The 17773-nt window shown below is 38.1% G+C and overlaps 1 protein-coding gene across 3 annotated transcripts; it reads left to right on the top strand.

The window, feature by feature from the left end:
- sla2a (Src like adaptor 2a) lies at nt 1–17773 on the top strand. 3 transcript variants are annotated; one of them, XM_057844973.1, is made up of 8 exons: nt 1–146; nt 8437–8522; nt 11099–11198; nt 11282–11368; nt 14381–14484; nt 14570–14722; nt 16568–16700; nt 16815–17773. In XM_057844973.1, the coding sequence occupies exons 2-8, from the start codon at nt 8450–8452 to the stop codon at nt 16936–16938; spliced, it is 774 nt and encodes a 257-aa protein (XP_057700956.1). In that variant the 5' UTR covers nt 1–146; nt 8437–8449; the 3' UTR covers nt 16939–17773. The 3 variants fall into 3 exon arrangements, with proteins under 3 accessions (XP_057700956.1, XP_057700954.1, XP_057700955.1); XM_057844971.1 differs by having other exon boundaries at nt 8434–8522; XM_057844972.1 differs by having other exon boundaries at nt 8411–8522.

Below are 17773 nucleotides of genomic sequence, written 5' to 3'. Positions count from 1 at the left end.
TCATTCTGATTGATCTAAGAAGGAACCTGAGCCTCCATTTGTATCATAGTGCGTTTTTTTTTTTTTTCCCCCTCACCCAGTTTTCATTTCTCAGATTTGCCTACGGGACTCGAAGTGGATTTACTGAACATTTTTACCAAACAGTAGTAAGTATGCTTTTACTTGAAAGTCCAACACTTATTGTAAAGACTACAAATTGCATGCATGCATACAAGTCAAGCATCGTGGTACAGTTTAGCTGTCACCATTATGTCAATGCACGTTCTTGTGTCTGTATCATTTAGCTTAAACTTTTATGAGGTAAGCGACTATTTTTGGGATTTATAAAACTTGGCCTATATGCGTCCACATAGGCATTGGCTTTCATGATCCAAAATGAGTTGTCTAGGTATGTTGAAGTTTCAATCGTAATTATATTTATGGCAGAAAACACTCAGGTGACTTGAAGTTCCGCTCTGAAACCGCCAATTTGGCCAAATTTCAAAATTGTCCCATATGCATCAGTGATACATCATTGGAAAGCTTAAATCAAATCAGGTGAGTGAATCAGGTGACATTGTTCTACATATTGTTATATGTTCTGCATATTGTTCAAACACAACAGTTCTTTTGGCTTAAAATGCAGCAGTTTATTTTAAAGAGGGGTGCCAAAGCAGAAACTGCTTTTTCAGCCTTGTTTGTATTTTTGCTGTATTTTAAGCCAAAACAGCTGTTGTGTTTGATAGAACAATATGTCTATATGCTACCATAGCAGATTCATGGCCTATGAAGCCACCGAACTATTTTTAATTTGTCCAATTTACCCTGGAAACCCCCGTTTGCAGACGTCGCGCAACCACTTTTGTTTCAACCCAGCCATAAAAAAGGCTAAGTAATTATATTTATTATTCAAAATGTCATTTTTAGCTGAGAATCATTAATTGATGTCCAATATTTTGTTTAAAAAAAAAAACGCCTTTAAAAAATTATTCACTCACATATTTTAAAGATTTAAACAAATTACATCACAATGAAAAAATTGGCGTCTGTAAAAAAGTCACGGGTATCTACCTCATAACTATCTCTTAACTGTATTTTTTTTCATTACTGTCGCATTTTCCCCAATATTTTAGATGATAAATAATCGATCCACACAAAGGGGGGGGAAAAAAAAAAAAAAAACGTTAAGAAGGGTAAATATATGAAAATGAACATCTCGATTACTCCTTGATGTCTGCGATTTCTGCATCACGACCCTTGTTATATTACCATCAGTGGCGGACTTGGCAATTGTGGGGCCTAAGGCGGACATATCCAGGGGCCCTCTTCATGGGTCAGGGGTTAAAAAGGTGAGAAGGGTGTGGAGGAAATATTTTCCGGTACACTAGGGCTGTCCTAAACGAAAAAATTTCTCTTGATTAGTCAGCCGACTAGTTTTACGATTAGTCGACTAATCTAATAATTTTCTTTTTTTTTTTTACTAATTTAGCAATGAAATTTTTGTTGAGGCTTATTAATTCACAAAACTATTTTGGAACACTTAAATTCTTTATTAAAGTACAAATAATCATGTAAAGAACAATAATTAATCACAAATAAACAATTAGGTTAAATACTGATAGCATTTTCTAGTGCAAAAGAATGGAACGTAAACTGAATCAGAACACTGACTTTGCCTTTCCAACATTATTCAAAACAATTCTTTAAAAAAAATTCTAGCATTATCATTATAGTATACTACTATATATATAATAGTAGTATAATAATTATAATAATTATTCATTGCCAATCATATTTGTCATAAAGAGTGTCATTTGAAAGCTATTCATAGTGTAGAATCTGTATTCTGTAGTATTTACTCTTCATATTATAATATTAATTCTGAAGTATGTGGGATTAACTCCAGAAATCGTTATTTATATGACGAGCATGATGTGCTTTTATTTTGAAATGTTCACCGGAGGTACGTTTGCTAAACCGCTAACCGAAAGCTTTCCACTCTTTAAAAAAACATTCTTCGTCATTGCTTGTGGTGTCACTAATAGATTTTTTTAAAAACATACTGTTAACCAGCTGTTGAGTGTTATTGTATGACTGATTGGAACTGTACTGCATTTTCGCCACAGGGTGTGCTGTCGTGTATTTTATGTTCGGTGTGAAGAAGAAAGTTGAAAGAGGCATTAGCGGCCTGTTCTCATCGTCTACCTCACTGCACTTTGGCTATCATGGAGAGCACGTTCGCTCATGTGTTCGAAATAAACGATAGCAGACGTGCAAAGTAGCAAGTGAGCTGTAAAAATAGCGAGCTTAGTGGGGTGAAAAACGCGGGAGAGCTAAGTGAAGCTAACAAACAGCTAAGCGATGCTAAACGGAGCTAAATGACGCTAAGCGACTGATACTCAGTTCGTCGTCGTGGAACAGTCCATTGCAGTGTGTGTGTGTGGGGGAGGGATAATATAAATGCAACATTCAAATTGCTTTTTTTGTTTGTTTTGTTATTTGTTTGTTTGGTATGCTGACATAATTATACATAACGAATAGTTGGGGGGTGCTGCTGGCTTTGGTGGCCCAAGCTCTCGCTCATTGGGGCAAGGGCAGCTGGTTGTGGGCCCCCTACTGGTTGGGGGCCTAAGGCGATCGCCTACTTCGCCTGAATAGTAGATCTGCCGATGATTACCATGTTTCACCCATAAAATCCCCCAAAAATCCAGCTGTGGCTATTCACATCTGTGTCTTGACACGCGATGATACATGCTATATGGAGGTTTTGGATTGAAACGAGGTAAGTATGCGATAATATCTCGTTAAAATCATGGCGTCTTTAATTCTGCTCTCTCGAATGCGCTCACTTCCAGTTCGGGTTTTGCTGTTTAAATTTTATTTTTATTTTTTTAAATGCCCTCCTGTTCAAAATGTTTCTTCCCCCAGAAAATATAGATTTTAAGCTTTCCAATGATGTATCACACGTGCATATCGGACAATATTGAAATTTGGACAAATTGGGGGTCTCAGAGCGGAACTTCAAGTCACCTAAGTGTTTTTCGCCATATATATATGTTTTTATGAATTAACTGGTAGGCCTGTTGTGATAACAAATTTTAGTGTGTGATAATTTATCTCATAAATTATTGCGATATTATTGCGCCCCCCCATTTTTTTTTTTAAAAACCAATTTACAATAACAGTGAGAATACAGTATATATTAATAGATCAACTACACCCATTTAAACGCGATAAATGTTTACTCTTAAATTCATAAATACTTTTTAAGAAATCAGAACTAAAAACAATACACCATGGCTCTTAAGTAAAAAACAATATTAATACCGGACAGAAACACAGAATAAATAAAATGTGATTTTCAAGAAAAAAATAAAATTGCACTTATAACATAAGCATTTCGGCAAATGAAAACTTTTCCCCTCATAGCTTCTGCTATGGTGTTCCATAGGGATGCAACGATAGTTAAGTCACAGTTCGGTACGATTTTCGATACAGGGGACACGATTTTTGACTCGATTCAATACATTTAATGCTCTGAAAAAAAAAAAAAAATCTTTTTTTTTTTTTTTTTTTGCTGACGAGCAAAAATTAAATTGCCATCATATAAACATGCATTTTAGTGCATATTATTTATGTGCTTACTTCTTACCAATGTTCCCTCTAAGCTGCGCGCGTGCGCAATCGCGCACTGCTGGCACCTACTCTGCGCACAAGAAATTCAATGCTGCGCACACAAAAAAAAATCAACAGAAACGTATGTTGTAACTCGGTGAGTGACAGGTGTCCAGCAAATGATACGATAAGATTCACTTCCGCTACGCAGCCAATCATAGCATTGACATTGCTTGTGTATTGCCCAGCCTACACGCGCGGTGTAGGTTAGCAAGCTGACAACAGTGCGTGAGTGCGGCGGAGCTGAGAGACGTAAAGGCCAACCCCTTATCATGGTGAAACAAACGGGCAGCGACACATCCACTCACCAAGCCAAAGTAAAAATGAAATGCGGTCCATATAAGAAGGAGTGGATGTCGGAGCATGTGCAAATAGACGAACAAGCGGTGAAACTGAAGCCAAAGTACCAAGTGAGTTTTCAGAGGGAAAAATGTGGACTGAATGGAAGTTGGACTACCTCAAGCGTCATATTCAGCAGAAAAGTCATTTGAAAGCTGTTGAAAATTACAAAGACTCAAGATGCGATAGGGGATTGGTACATTATTGTGGGAGAAAGCAAAAGACCGACAGAAGAGAAACAAGCTGTCCCACAAAACAAAATCTGACCCAGAGCATGTTGAAGTTCTCATTGACAATATTTTACTCACCATCGAAATGAATGCGTCATTGGTGTCAGTTCAACAAATCCACAATCACATGTCAAAGTATGTGAGTATACCAGAAAGCTGGCGAAGTAAAAACTATGCCTTTGAATTTGTAAACTCAATCAATGATATAGTGGAGAACGAGACCATGTGCAGTGTTAAAAATGCACCCTGGCATACACTGATAGTAGATGAGAGCACTGACATATCAGTACACCAAATGCAAGTCCTATATATTAAGACGTGAAAAATAAGGTACAATTTAAGTCAGATTGGTCTGTATTCCAGTGACATTTATTAAGATATTTTAATCATGGATATTAATCATTAAATGCTCTTACTACTGTATAATTTACGGACAGTAGAAATGCTAATAGGCGTGAAAAGGCATGATACTGGTGTGTGGCCGCTATGTACCGTATTTTTCGGACGAAAATCGCAGTTTTTTTCTTAGTTTGGCAGAGGGTGCGTCTTATTTTCTGGAGCGACTTATATGTGAACTTATTCACACGTTATTATATCATTGTTGCTAGTTAGCATGTTCTTTATGCTATAGTTATCTGAATAACTCTAAATAGCTATGTTACATTGACATACCAGGCATGTTCTCAGTTCGTTGTTTATGAGTCATGTAATGTTATCATACCGTACACTTATTCAGCCTGTTGTTCTCTATTGTATTTTTATTCTAAATTTGCCTTTCAAAATGACATGTCTGTTTTTGGTGGTGGGTTATACCAAATAAATTCCCCCCCAAAATGCTATTTATACGCCGGTGCGACATATATGTTTTTAACTTTTCATTGCGCATTTTTTGGCTGGTGCAACTTATATAGTCCAAAAAATACGGTACACATCTGATGTTGCTCACCGTGGGCCGCAGTGTGCTCAGGGAGATTGTGTGTTTGCTCAGACACATGAAAAATTAGAGGGAACATTGCTTCTTACAAGAGAAATTTTGTATAAAAGTGCTGAGAACAATCTTTACTGTTTGTAAAGTGAGGCGGGGCTACAGCTCTCTTAGCAGCTAGGTTTACTACATGAGCAAAACATTCTATTTGTGGTCCGAATCCATCTGTGTCATGTACTGAATTAACGATATTTGCAGCATTATCTATAGTCACTGGTATAGATTGATTTGGCCTGCTTAACTTCCATTCAGTCATGGCGGTTTATAATTCGTGGACTACGTGTCCCATAATCACACTGGGCTCACGTAGCCAATGGCATGGAACGTAGCACATCTAATTTGCTATTTCGTGATATCTAGTGTGTGCACGCATTAAAAAAGTTAGCAAACGCCACAGAATTTACGTCTGCTCATTAATTTACTGCACAAAAACAGCATATGACAATCGATTTTAATAAACAGGACGAGTTCGAAGCACAGCGCTCTTAATTTGCCACTTAATGTTCATCATGTCCATTCAGCTATCCGTTGTCAAAGCGAGGCTGTTCGTAGCAGCCAAGTCGGTAACAATGTTTTGGCGGACTTCGTTGTAAATATCCGGAAGTGCACGCAACAGTGATATGATGAACTGCTGCATCATAAATCACTTTGTGACTTTCCACTTCTATGATGAAACGTTCTTCGTCCATGTTCGCTGGTGTTTAAACCGTTAATAAGACACTGGGCTGTTGACTCCAGGCCTGGATCCGCCCATTTTGACGGATGCGTCTCAAGCAAAAATAGAAAATCGCCTTAACCATTCGGCGGGCTCCGGCACGCCGGAGATGGTCCGCAGTCAATCCGAGCGCTGACGCGGCTGGTATAGGTTGAAAAATAAGATATAATGGGAACGGTTTGGCTCCGGCACAATTTTTTGCCGGAACTAGAACAAAGATGCATTTTGCGTAGTTGGTAATAAGGTATCGGAACTTTTAACAGCACGTGTGCCGCACGCGCGCACGCACGTGCACGTGAGGCGATAAATCGCTGCGGAAAAATTATCGCCTTCATTTTTATTTATTGTGCGATAAATGGAATTATTGCATATTGCGACAGGCTTTTAACTGGTACACCTGTTATGTACCCCAATAACACTCAAGTTGAAAAAAATTTTTTTTTAAACATTCACTTTGTTGTTCCATCCATCCATTTTCACCACCGCTTATCCTCCTCAGGTCGTGGGGTGCTGGAGCCCAACTAACTCAACTGACTTTGGGCGAAAGACGGACAACACACTTTTTCTGCTTTTAATTAATAAAATAATAAATACTCTTTATTTAAAATTAGGGCTGTCAAACGATTAAAAATTATAATCGAGTTAATTACAGCTTAAAAATCAATTAATCGTAATTAATCGCAATTAATCGCAATTAATCGCAATTCAAACTATCTATATAATATGCCATATTTTTCTGCAAATTATTGTTGGAATGGAAAGATAGGACGCAAGATGGAGATATATATATATATATATATATATATATTCAGCATGCGGTACTTAAGGACTGTATTTGTTTATTATAAAAATAAATCAACAAGATGGCATTAACATTATTAACATTCTGTTAAAGTGATCCATGGATAGAAAGACTTGTAGTTCTTTATGAAAAATGTTAGTACAAGTTATAGAAATTTTATATTAAAACCCCTCTTAATGTTTTCGTTTTAATAAAATTTGTAAAATTTTCAATCAAAAAATAAACTTGTAGCCCGCCATTGTTGATGGCAACAATTACTTACACTATGAAATCACTCGCACCCAAGCGCCAGCAGAGGGCAGCAAAACTCCGCAAAACACAATTAACAAGTTGGCCTTTCACTCCTCTGTCATTTAAATCTGTCTGAGCTGGGCCAAGTGCGTTAATCGCGTCAAATTTTTTAACGGGATTAATTTAAAAAATTAATTAACGCCCGTTAACGCGATAATTTTGACAGCCCTATTTAAAATATAATTTTATTTGTAGATTCAGCTTATTTTTTATTGTTTATTAGTCAGACACATACATATGACTAACATTTAAAGAAAAAAGTAACAAACAGATCATTGGACAAAATTCTGACGGGAGGAGAATTGGCTATAAGGCCACTAATAAACCTCCTTTAAACAGTTGGAAAAATCCACGGCATTCAATCAATTTTTTAACACAGCCAATGAGGGTGGAGTGACAACGTATTCACGTAAATAATTCCATAGATTAATAACTCTGAAAGTTTTTCTGCGCCGTCTAGATCAGTTCTCGCCGAGTTTTCGTGTGTTTGTCCTGGTTTCTGAATACTTTGCCCAATCAACAAATAAACCAAAAGGAATTTCCACCAAACAGTTCATGATCTTATATACCATGTGAAGGTCGAACCGTAATCTTCGAAGCTCTAAGGTTTCCAAATTTCCACACTCAAGCCTAGCATGATAAAGCAATTATTTAGCCCCGGAAAGCGACATTTGTTGGCTGTTGGCTTCATCAAGCCATGACCTCCAACCCTCACTGGAACGGTTCGCGCCCGAGTGTGAAGCGGTTGGGATGAAGATCACCACCCCCAAATCAGAGACCATTCGCAAACTGTTTTTGGGTTTTCTTATGTACCGTCTTCAGAATAGGCTTCCTCCTGGGGTGACAGCCATGAACACCAATTTGATGTAGAGTGCAGCGTATGGTCTGAGCACTAATAGGCTCACCCCCCACCTCTTCAATCTCTGCAGCAATGCTGACACCACTCCTGTAATGGGTCACATGACATTTTGGAGGAAAAATGACAAGCAGTTCCCAATTTGGACATTTAGGGATGTGCGTTTTTCATTGGGGTGTACTTACTTTTGTTGCCAGGGGTTTAGATATTAATGGCTATATTTTGAGTTATTTTGAGGGGAAAATAAATTAACTCTATTATATAAGCTGCACACAGACTACTTTTCATTGTGTCAAAGTGTCATTTTGTCAGTGTTGTCACATGAAAAGATATACTTAAATATCTGCAGAAATGCGAGGGGTGTACTCACTTTTGTGATACACTGTATAAAGGGTTAATAGTGCCATTATAATGCAGGACAGTGTGAGAACAAATCTGATTAATTTGCTGTCATTGGATTGGGTGTCTCTCACTGTCAATGGTGACCAATGAATTAATGAGTTTGAAAGGATTTGAATATATTTTTCTTATCTCATAGTAACAGACTCTCCTTCATACCAGCAGGAGATCAAAGAACATGGGAATCTTCCCCTCCAGATTCAGTGACAACCAGACAGTCACGGAAAATACACCAGAACCTTTTACATCAGGTAAACTCTATTGTTCAGCCAAACAACCTTCTTGGCTTGTATACAGTGGGGCAAATAAGTATTTAGTCAACCACTAATTGTGCAAGTTCTCCCACTTGAAAATATTAGAGAGGCCTGTAATTGTCAACATGGTTAAACCTCAACCGTGAGAGACAGAATGTGGGGGGGGGGGGGGGGGGGGGACAGAAAATCACATTGTTTGATTTTTTAAAGAATTTATTTGCAAATCATGGTGGAAAATAAGTATTTGGTCAATACCAAAAGTTCATCTCAATACTTTGTTATGTACCCTTTGTTGGCAATAACGGAGGCCAAATGTTTTCTCTAACTCTTCACGAGCTTTTCACACACTGTTGCTGGTATTTTGGCCTATTCCTCCATGCAGATCTCCTCTAGAGCAGTGATGTTTTGGGGTTGTCGTTGGGCAACACGGACTTTTAACTCCCTCCGCAGATTTTCTATGGGGTTGAGACCTGGAGACTGGCGGGGCCACTCCAGGACCTTGAAATGCTTCTTACGAAGCCACTCCTTTGTTGCCCTGGCTGTGTGTTTGGGATCATTGTCATGCTGAAAGACCCAGCCACGTCTCATTTTCAATGCCCTTGCTGATGGAAGGAGGTTTTCACTCAAAATCTCTCGATACATGGCCCCATTAATTCTTTCCTTCACACAGATCAGTCGTCCTGGTCCCTTTGCAGAAAAAAAGCCCCAAAGCATGATGTTTCCACCCCCATGCTTCACAGTGGGTATGGTGCAATTCATTATTCTTTTTCCTCCAAACAAGAGAACCTGTGTTTCTACCAAAAAGTTCTATTTTGGTTTCATCTGACCATAACACATTCTCCCAGTCCTCTTCTGGATCATCCAAATGCTCTCTAGCGAACCGCAGACGGGCCTGGACGTGGACTTTCTTCAGCAGGGGGACACGTCTGGCAGTGCAGGATTTGAGTCCCTGGTGGCGCATTGTGTTACTGATAGTAGCCTTTGTTACGGTGGTCCCAGCTCTCTCTAGGTCAGGCATGTCCAAAGTCCGGCCCGGGGGCCAAATGCGGCCCGTGGTCAAATTTCATCCGGCCCCCAGCCTCAGTCATAAAATCAATCACGTCTGGCCCGCACAAAGACTTAATAAATTGGTCAGCAGTACTGCAACTAGCATATGAAGTAGCTTACACACGGAATGCTGCTCCTCATTTACCCACTAAAAGACAGCAGCACTTTAACCCTTTATTGCCAACAGTTTCACATTTGATACACCTAAAATTTCATGATTTTGAGACTAATTTAGAATTTTGACATTTTGGAAAAAAACAAAACAAACAAACAAACAAAAAAAAACAATGGATGCTAGTCAACTGCATTTGCAGGTTCTATGAGAAAAAAAACATTATTTAGCATGAGTTATAGATATTAGAGCGCTTATTACACATATTCATTTTGACTTTTCTTTTTACAAATTTGAAAAAATGGTTTCATTAGGACCTTGTTTTTCAAATTTTGGGATTATCTGATATTGATAATTGCTTCATGTTGCAGGTATTGAAGGGCTAAGCAACATTACCCCGTGTGACCTATTACTTCCATTTTCTAAAATGGTGACAATCAACAAAAAAAAAAAAAGTTGACTGTGGCGGCTGATGCTTCAAGGATAGGTGGAAATTGGACTATTTCGTCTCTAAAATATGCAACAACTGTGTCTGCCTCATTTGCAAAGAGACAGTCTCTGTTTTTAAAGATTTCAGTGTTAGCCAATATTACCAAACAAGACACGCTGACATGTACGGCAAGATTACAGGGAAGATTCGCGACGAGAAATTGAAGCAACTTGGAGCTAGTTTAATTTCACAGCAGCAGTATTTCGCAAGAGCATGCCACAAAGGCTAGTTGTAAGATTGTTGAAATTATTTAATTAAAAAATAATAATAAAGCAAATGTGACACACTGAATGGCTTGCTCAAATTTGCTTAAATATATTGTTCTACATAAAGGACGTCAGCCAAGGTCGGCCCCCCACATTTTTACCGCACCAAATCTGGCCCCCTTTGCAAAAAGTTTGGACACCCCTGCTCTAGGTCATTCACTAGGTCCCCCCGTGTGGTTCTGGGATTTTTGCTCCCCGTTCTTGTAATCATTTTGATGCCACGGGGTGAGGAGGGAGTTGAAAGTCTGTGTTGCCCAATGACAGCCCTAAAATATCACTGCTCTAGAGGAGATCTACATGGAGGAATGGGCCAAAATACCAGCAACAGTGTGTGAAAAGCTTGTGAAGAGTCATAGAAAATGTTTGGCCACCGTTACTGCCAACAAAGGGTACATAATAAAGTATTGAGATGAACTTTTGGTATAGACCAAATACTTATATTCCACCATGATTTGCAAATAAATTCTTTAAAAATCAAACAATGTGATTTTCTGGGGGGTTTTCCACATTCTGTCTCTCATGGTTGAGGTTTACCCATGTTGACAATTACAGGCCTCTCTAATATTTTCAAGTGGGAGAACTTGCACAATTCGTGGTTGACTAAATACTTATTTGCCCCACTGTATACTAAAATGACAAATTTGTCAAATTTGTCCAGACTCTGAGGAAAGCTTCACTGTGTCCCTCTATGACTTTCCATCATTTGGTGGAACCGAGTTGGTCATGAGCATCGGGGAGAGGCTTACAATCTTATCAGAGTATGTTTTAATCTTTCACCATTTGAAATGCAGCCTAATTTAGCATTTCCAGATATGCTCACAATTACCCATTTTGTCCACAGTGACGGAAATGTTTTGATGGTAAGATCATCTACCACAAACAGAGAGATGTATATTCCAGCCAGCTATACTGCTAAAGTTACACATAGGTAAGTTATGTCATTATCATCAATCCTTTATAGGGCACGCATTTAACTCATTGGCTGCTATTGACGGCGTTGGACATCCAGTCCATTTTGACTGAGAGGGGTGGAAGCGAATTGCTGACACTGAAAGATGAGCATTAGCAGCCAGTCCTCCCAGAATTGGATGCGTATTTCTCTTTTGAATTATTTTCATTTATAAAATTTTGTTTTTATTCCAGTTTTGTTAATTTACAATGTTATAAAATAATGAATTGAATACCAAATATTAGTATTGTGGCATACATGACCCAAAATGTGATGTCCACGTATGTGGACGCCAAATCTCTCTGGGATTTTTTTTAAATAGTGAAATAAATAAGTGAGTTCAATGGCTTTTGTTAAATTACAAAAATTGTCCCTTGACCTATAAAGCGTTAATGTTATTAAACTGGAAAATGTAATTTTTATTGACTTACGTCTGACAGATGAGTTTAATGTCAAAATCCCAAACTGGTCACAGTTTTTCTCTACTAAGTCACGTTTCTGAACCATAGATCGCTGTTTTTTTTTTTCTTTTTCATATATACCGTATTTTTTTTACTATAAGTCGCACCTGAGTATACTGGACTGTCTCAGGAAATTAGAATACACAATATTCTAATTTTTTGAGACAGTTCTGTGTATATATACAGGACTGTCTCAGGAAATTAGAATACACAATATTCTAATTTCCTGAGACAGTCTCAGGAAATTAGAATATTGTGTATTCTAATTTCCTGAGACAGTCCAGTAAGTTGCACCAGCCAAAGAATGCACAACGAAGAGGAAAAAAGCTTTATAAGTCTTTTTAGAGCAATTGTTCTTACCTTACTAAAGATGCCGAACCCCACAAATTTAACATGTGGATCCACATTCACCCTTCGGAATTGGATAATGAAGCCATTTTTTTTTTTTTCAAATTAAAAACCAATATATTTGGCGGAAAACACTCAGGTGACTTGAAGTTCCGCTCTGAGACCACTAATTTGGCCAACTTTCAAAATAGTCTGATATGCATGCGTGATACATAATTGGAAAGCTTAAAATATCAATTTTCTGGGGGAAGAAAAGTTTTAAACAGGAGGGCATTTAAAAAATAAATAAATAAATGAATAAATAAATAAAGTTTTTTTAACCAGCAAAACCCTATCTGGAGGTGAAAGCACGCCAGAGCAGAATCACAGATGCCATGACTTTAACGAGATATTATCGAGTACTTACCTTTTTTCGATCCAAAAACTCCATGTAGCATGTATCACCGAGTGTCAAGACACAGCTGTGAATGGCCAAAGCTGGACTTTTGGGGGATTTTATGGGTGAAACATGGTAATATAACAAGGGTGCAATGCATAAATTGCAGACATCAAGGAGTGGTCGAGATTTTCTTTTTCATAAATTTTCTCTTTTAAACATTTTTGTTTTTCATTTTTTCTTTGTTTGGATCGATTATTTATCATCTGACATATTGGAGAAAATGTGACAGTAACAAAAAAAAAAAAAATACAATTAAGCGATAGTTTTGACTTTTTTACAGAGGTCATTTTTTTCATTGTGACGTCATTTGCTTAAAAGTTTAAAATATGCGAGTGAATAAGTCTTTAAAGTTGTTTTTTTTTTTAAACGAAATATTACACATCAATTAATGATTTTGAGCAAAAAATGACAGACATTTGGAATAATAAATATAATTAATTACCTTCGTTTTATGGCTGGGTTGAAACAAAAGTGGTTGCGCGATGTCTGTAAACGGGGGTTTCCAGGGTAAAACAGACAAATTAAAAATAGTTTGGGGCGTAATGCGCCATGAATCTGCAATGCAGCTGTGGCAAAAGGTGGATTTTTCAGATTAATCTTCCATTGAATTACACCACAGTCGCCGCAAATATTGCAGGAGACCTACTGGATCCCGCATGGATCCGACATTCACTCAGAAAACAGTTTGGTGGTGGCAAAATCATGGTCTGGGGTTACATCCAGTATGGGGGTGTGCGAGAGATCTGCAGGGTGGAAGGCAACATAAATAGCCTGAAATATCAACTAATCTTAGCTTCCTCTTACATTCCTAACCATAAAAAGGGACAAATTCTGCAGCAGGATGGTGCTCCATCGCTTACTTCAATCTCTACCTAAAAGTTCCTCAAGGCAAAGAAGATCAAGATCCTCCAGGACTGGCCAGCCCAGTCACCAGACATGAACATCATTGAGCATGTCTGGGGTAGGATGAAAAAGCACATGGAAGTAGAAACCCAAGAATGTTGATGAACTCTGGGAGGCATGCAAGACTGCTTTCTTTGATGTTCCTGATGACTTCATCAATAAATTGTATGAATCGTTGCCAAACCGCATGGATGCAGTCCTTGAAGCCCATGGAAGTCATACAAAATATTAAATTTGGATCTCACGGCACCACTACTTAATTTGGTTATGTTATGTAACATATTTTTGTATTTGAAGTACATTTTTCGTTCAATTTTCACACTACTTTCTGTAGGCAACAAAACTTTTGTCCTGCCAAAATTTGACCTTTATGTCTTCATTAAGTGATAAATCTTTTTTCAATGAAACAAATATATTTTTGTACATTTAACAACATTTGGGAGGGTCTTAGCTTTCATATGAGCCATTTCTGCAACCAGTTGAATAATGAAAATTCAGGTTAGTAGCAATTGTTTCTACAAAATGGATAAGCAACAAGACTTTTGTCAGGGACTGTATAAAAAATACTATAGTTCATCTTCCAATGAAATACTGTAGGTATGATTGCAATGTTTTCTTAAACAATGTTTTAACAAAACATATGGCCAGATGTTTGCAAGTAGCAACAAACAACATAGTAAGAAGGTAAACCGAAGAAGAAACTTACATACTAGAACAAAATCAACTGCAATTTTTGAAACAGAATGTCGATTTTAGTATTAATCAGCTTCCCCCCCCAAAGTTGTTTATTTTAACATACTTTAACAGTTTAATAATTTTCAGTTGCATGTCTGCACGCAGATGGCTGTTCACTGGTATCAGCAGGCACAAAGCAGAAGAGCTCCTCATGAGACCTCAAAACCACATTGGAGTCTTCTTGATCCGACAGTCAGAGTCAAAACCAGGTTTGACAGACATTTTTCATTTGAAATGAGTGGACTGTTACCCCCGGTTTTGTAATCTTGATGTCAACACTCTTTCTCGCTTTAGAATGTTTTTCTCTGTCTGTCCGGTGGAGAGTCAATATTTTGTACTCAGAATGTGTGAAGCACTACCTCATCTTACGACACCAAAATGGCCGAGTCTTCATAACGCCAAAACGCTCCTTCTCCTCACTAAAACATCTGGTGGATTATTATTCAGGTTTGTAGGCTGCGTGGAAGTGTCACTTGACTTATAATTACTGTTGCATCGATACCGATACTTTCAAATACAGTGTATCACAAAGTGAGTACACCCCTCGCATTTCTGCAGATATTTAAGTATATATTTTCATGGGACAATACTGACAAAATGACACTTTGATACAATGAAAAGTAGTCTGTGTGCAGCTTATATAATAGAGTTAATTTATTCTCCCCTCAAAATAACTCAAAATATAGCCATTAATATTAAACCAATGGCAACAATAGTGAGTACACCCCTTTGAAAAAATGCACATCCCTAAATGCCCAAATTGAGTAATGCTTGTCATTTTCCCTCCAAAATGTCATGTGACTCATTACAGGCGTGCTGTCAGCATTGCTGGAGAGATCTAAGAGGTGGGGGGGGTCAGGCTGTTCGTGCTCAGACCATATGCCGCTCTCTGCATCAAATTGGTGTGCATGGCTGTCACCCCAGGAGGAAGCCTCTTCTGAAGACGGTACACAAGAAAGCCCGCAAACAGTTTGCAAAGACATGTCAACAAAGCACATGGATTACTGGAACCATGTCCTACGGTCTGATGAGACGGGCGGGCTTTCTTGTGTATCGTCTTCAAAAGAGGCTTCCCCCTGGGGTGACAGCCATGCACACCAATTTGATGTAGAGTGCGGCATATGTTCTGAGCACTAACAGGGTGATCCCCCCCACCTCTTCAATCTCTGAAGCAATGCTGACAGCACTCCTTTAACGAGTCACATGACATTTTGGAGGAAAAAGACAAGCAGTACTCAATTTGGACATTTAGGGATGTTTTTTCAGAAGGGTGTACTCACTTTTGTTGCCAGGGGTTTAGATATTAATGTTATATTTTGAGTTATTTTGAGATTTTTCATTGTGTCAAAAGTTACATTTTGTCAGTGTTGTCCCATTAAAAGATACTTAAATATCTGCAGAAATGCGAGGGGTGTCCTCACTTTTGTGATACACTGTCGGTTTGAAATCTAGCGCCGTTAAAGACAGACGGTAAGGTAAAAAAAAAAAAAAAAGAAGAAGAAAAGAAATGCGAAGACAAAATTGATTTTCGGAGTGTTTTTTCAAACTATGCCGAATTGCACTTTTATTCTAAAATGAATTAAAATAACCGAGCTTAGCCTCAAACTGTATAAAAAAAAAAAAAAAAACAAGGATTCAAGTACAACAAAAGAACAATTGGCTAACTTGCATATCAAAAGTCCGCTAGTTTAAATGCTAACTTTTTTTTTTAAACAATGCTCTTAACAAATCGTTCAAATGCATATTCCCACACAAAAAAAAAAAAACAGCAAAATAAACATATAAACTGAATAACGAATGCATGAAAACAATATTAGCTCAAACAAAAACTTACCTCACGTTGGTCTAAATGGGGAGCAGCTGGATTCAGCCAAGTTAAATGAGCTATGTCATGTTCACTATTGCCACTAGAGGGCAGTGTATCCACCCAAATCAATAAAGCTAAATGCAAACACTTTCAAAACAAAACATTACAACGCCTCTCTAATTAAGCGAATACTCGAAGCAGCAAAGTTTGATTTGAAGCTTTTTTCCAATCGAATTACTCGAGTTAATCGATTATTTTTTCCAGCACTACAGTCAAGTTATGTATTCTGTAATTAGTAGTAGAATTTTTTTCAAAAAGCGTCCTATCATTAGAGTATCGGCATCGGCCAATACCACACAGCTGGTTGTCGGAATCGGTATCGGTGCAACACAACTAAACATGCGTTTTCTTTCCCTTAGTAGATAAAATAAATAACAATATTAATTGAAAGTAAAAAAAAAATAAGTATAGTCATGATTTTCCAGAGTTTGCAGATGGACTTTGCTGTCGGCTGAATGGTCCCTGCTTCATTCGGGGTTTGGATGTCCCCAGAGACAACAGGCTTGTCCTACCCAAAGTCAACAGGAGGTCCAGCAACAAGTGGAAAGATGCTAGCAGGTGGGTTTCAGGTCCAATCTTACTTTGTGCCGTCATTAATGTGAAGGAAAGGAATCCCAAAAGTCAAATGGTACTCAGGCATTGAGGACTATAAAGGTTCCAATTGTTTTCTAGATCTATGATTCTGAAAAGGCGAACAGGATCTGACAACTCACTGGTGAGTGAGGGACTGAGAGAGGCCATCAGCTCTTACCTCCAAATGACGGAAAGCAACAATCATGGATGGGACACGAGCTAAAAAGTTCACAAAAAATGAAAAAGCGCTTCATAGTGTATATATATATATATTTTGTCCCATTGAGGATGTCTTTTCCTTAATTTATTTTTGACTGCTCTCCATATGTATATTTACTGTATATGAATGTTCATAGTAGTAGAAGGGCGAGTCTATCTACATCAAATGGATTTAAAGGAAAAAAAGTTGTGCTTTTTACAGATACACCTACAAATGATTTCTTCAGAATTCGCATGTAAGTAGTGTAAAATACAGATGCCAAGACAAAATATGGCAGTTGGTAGCTGGAGTTGTCCTGTGACTGAAGGGTCAGCGGTTCGATTCCCGGCTATGACTGCCCACTGTCGAAGTGCCCTTGGGCAATACACCCTAATTTGACCCCAATGGGTTGGCAGTGCCTTGCATGGCAGCAGCACCATTGGTGTGTGAATGTGTGTATGAAAGGGTAAATTTGTCCTAATGTAAAGTGCTTTGGGCATGGTAACCATGTATATCATTGCGCTTTAGAAGTGCTGTCCATTTACCAAAATGATAAATAAATATCAATGTGTTAATAAATATGGAAATACTAATCATAATAGTACTGTGTTTTCTGAATAGCTTCAGTGAGACACTTTTTTTAGCCATCTACCAGTCTTTGACATCGGTCTGAAGAACGTTTGCCCCACCCCTCAACATAGAATATTTTCAGCTGTGAGATGTTTGAGGTGTTTTTTTGCATGTACAGCATGTCACCCCACAGCATCTCAATGGGATTAAGATCTGGGTTTTGACTCGGCCATTCCAGGACTCTCCATTTCTTCCTTTTCAGCCAGTCTTTGGTGGATTTACTGGTATG

The sequence above is a fragment of the Corythoichthys intestinalis genome, chromosome 9, assembly GCF_030265065.1.
Source record: "Corythoichthys intestinalis isolate RoL2023-P3 chromosome 9, ASM3026506v1, whole genome shotgun sequence".
Classification (NCBI taxonomy): Eukaryota; Metazoa; Chordata; class Actinopteri; order Syngnathiformes; family Syngnathidae; genus Corythoichthys; species Corythoichthys intestinalis.
Note: the sequence above shows the minus strand (reverse complement) of the source record. Positions and strands in the feature narration are given on the sequence as shown.

Coding starts and splice junctions, on each gene's coding strand:
- sla2a (XM_057844973.1), top strand. CDS start 8,450: ATGGGAATCTTCCCCTCCAGATTCAGTGACAACCAGACAGTCACGGAA. Junction 11,369..14,380: donor ACTGCTAAAGTTACACATAG/GTAAGTTATGTC, acceptor GTCTGCACGCAG/ATGGCTGTTCACTGGTATCA. Junction 16,701..16,814: donor AAGTGGAAAGATGCTAGCAG/GTGGGTTTCAGG, acceptor ATTGTTTTCTAG/ATCTATGATTCTGAAAAGGC.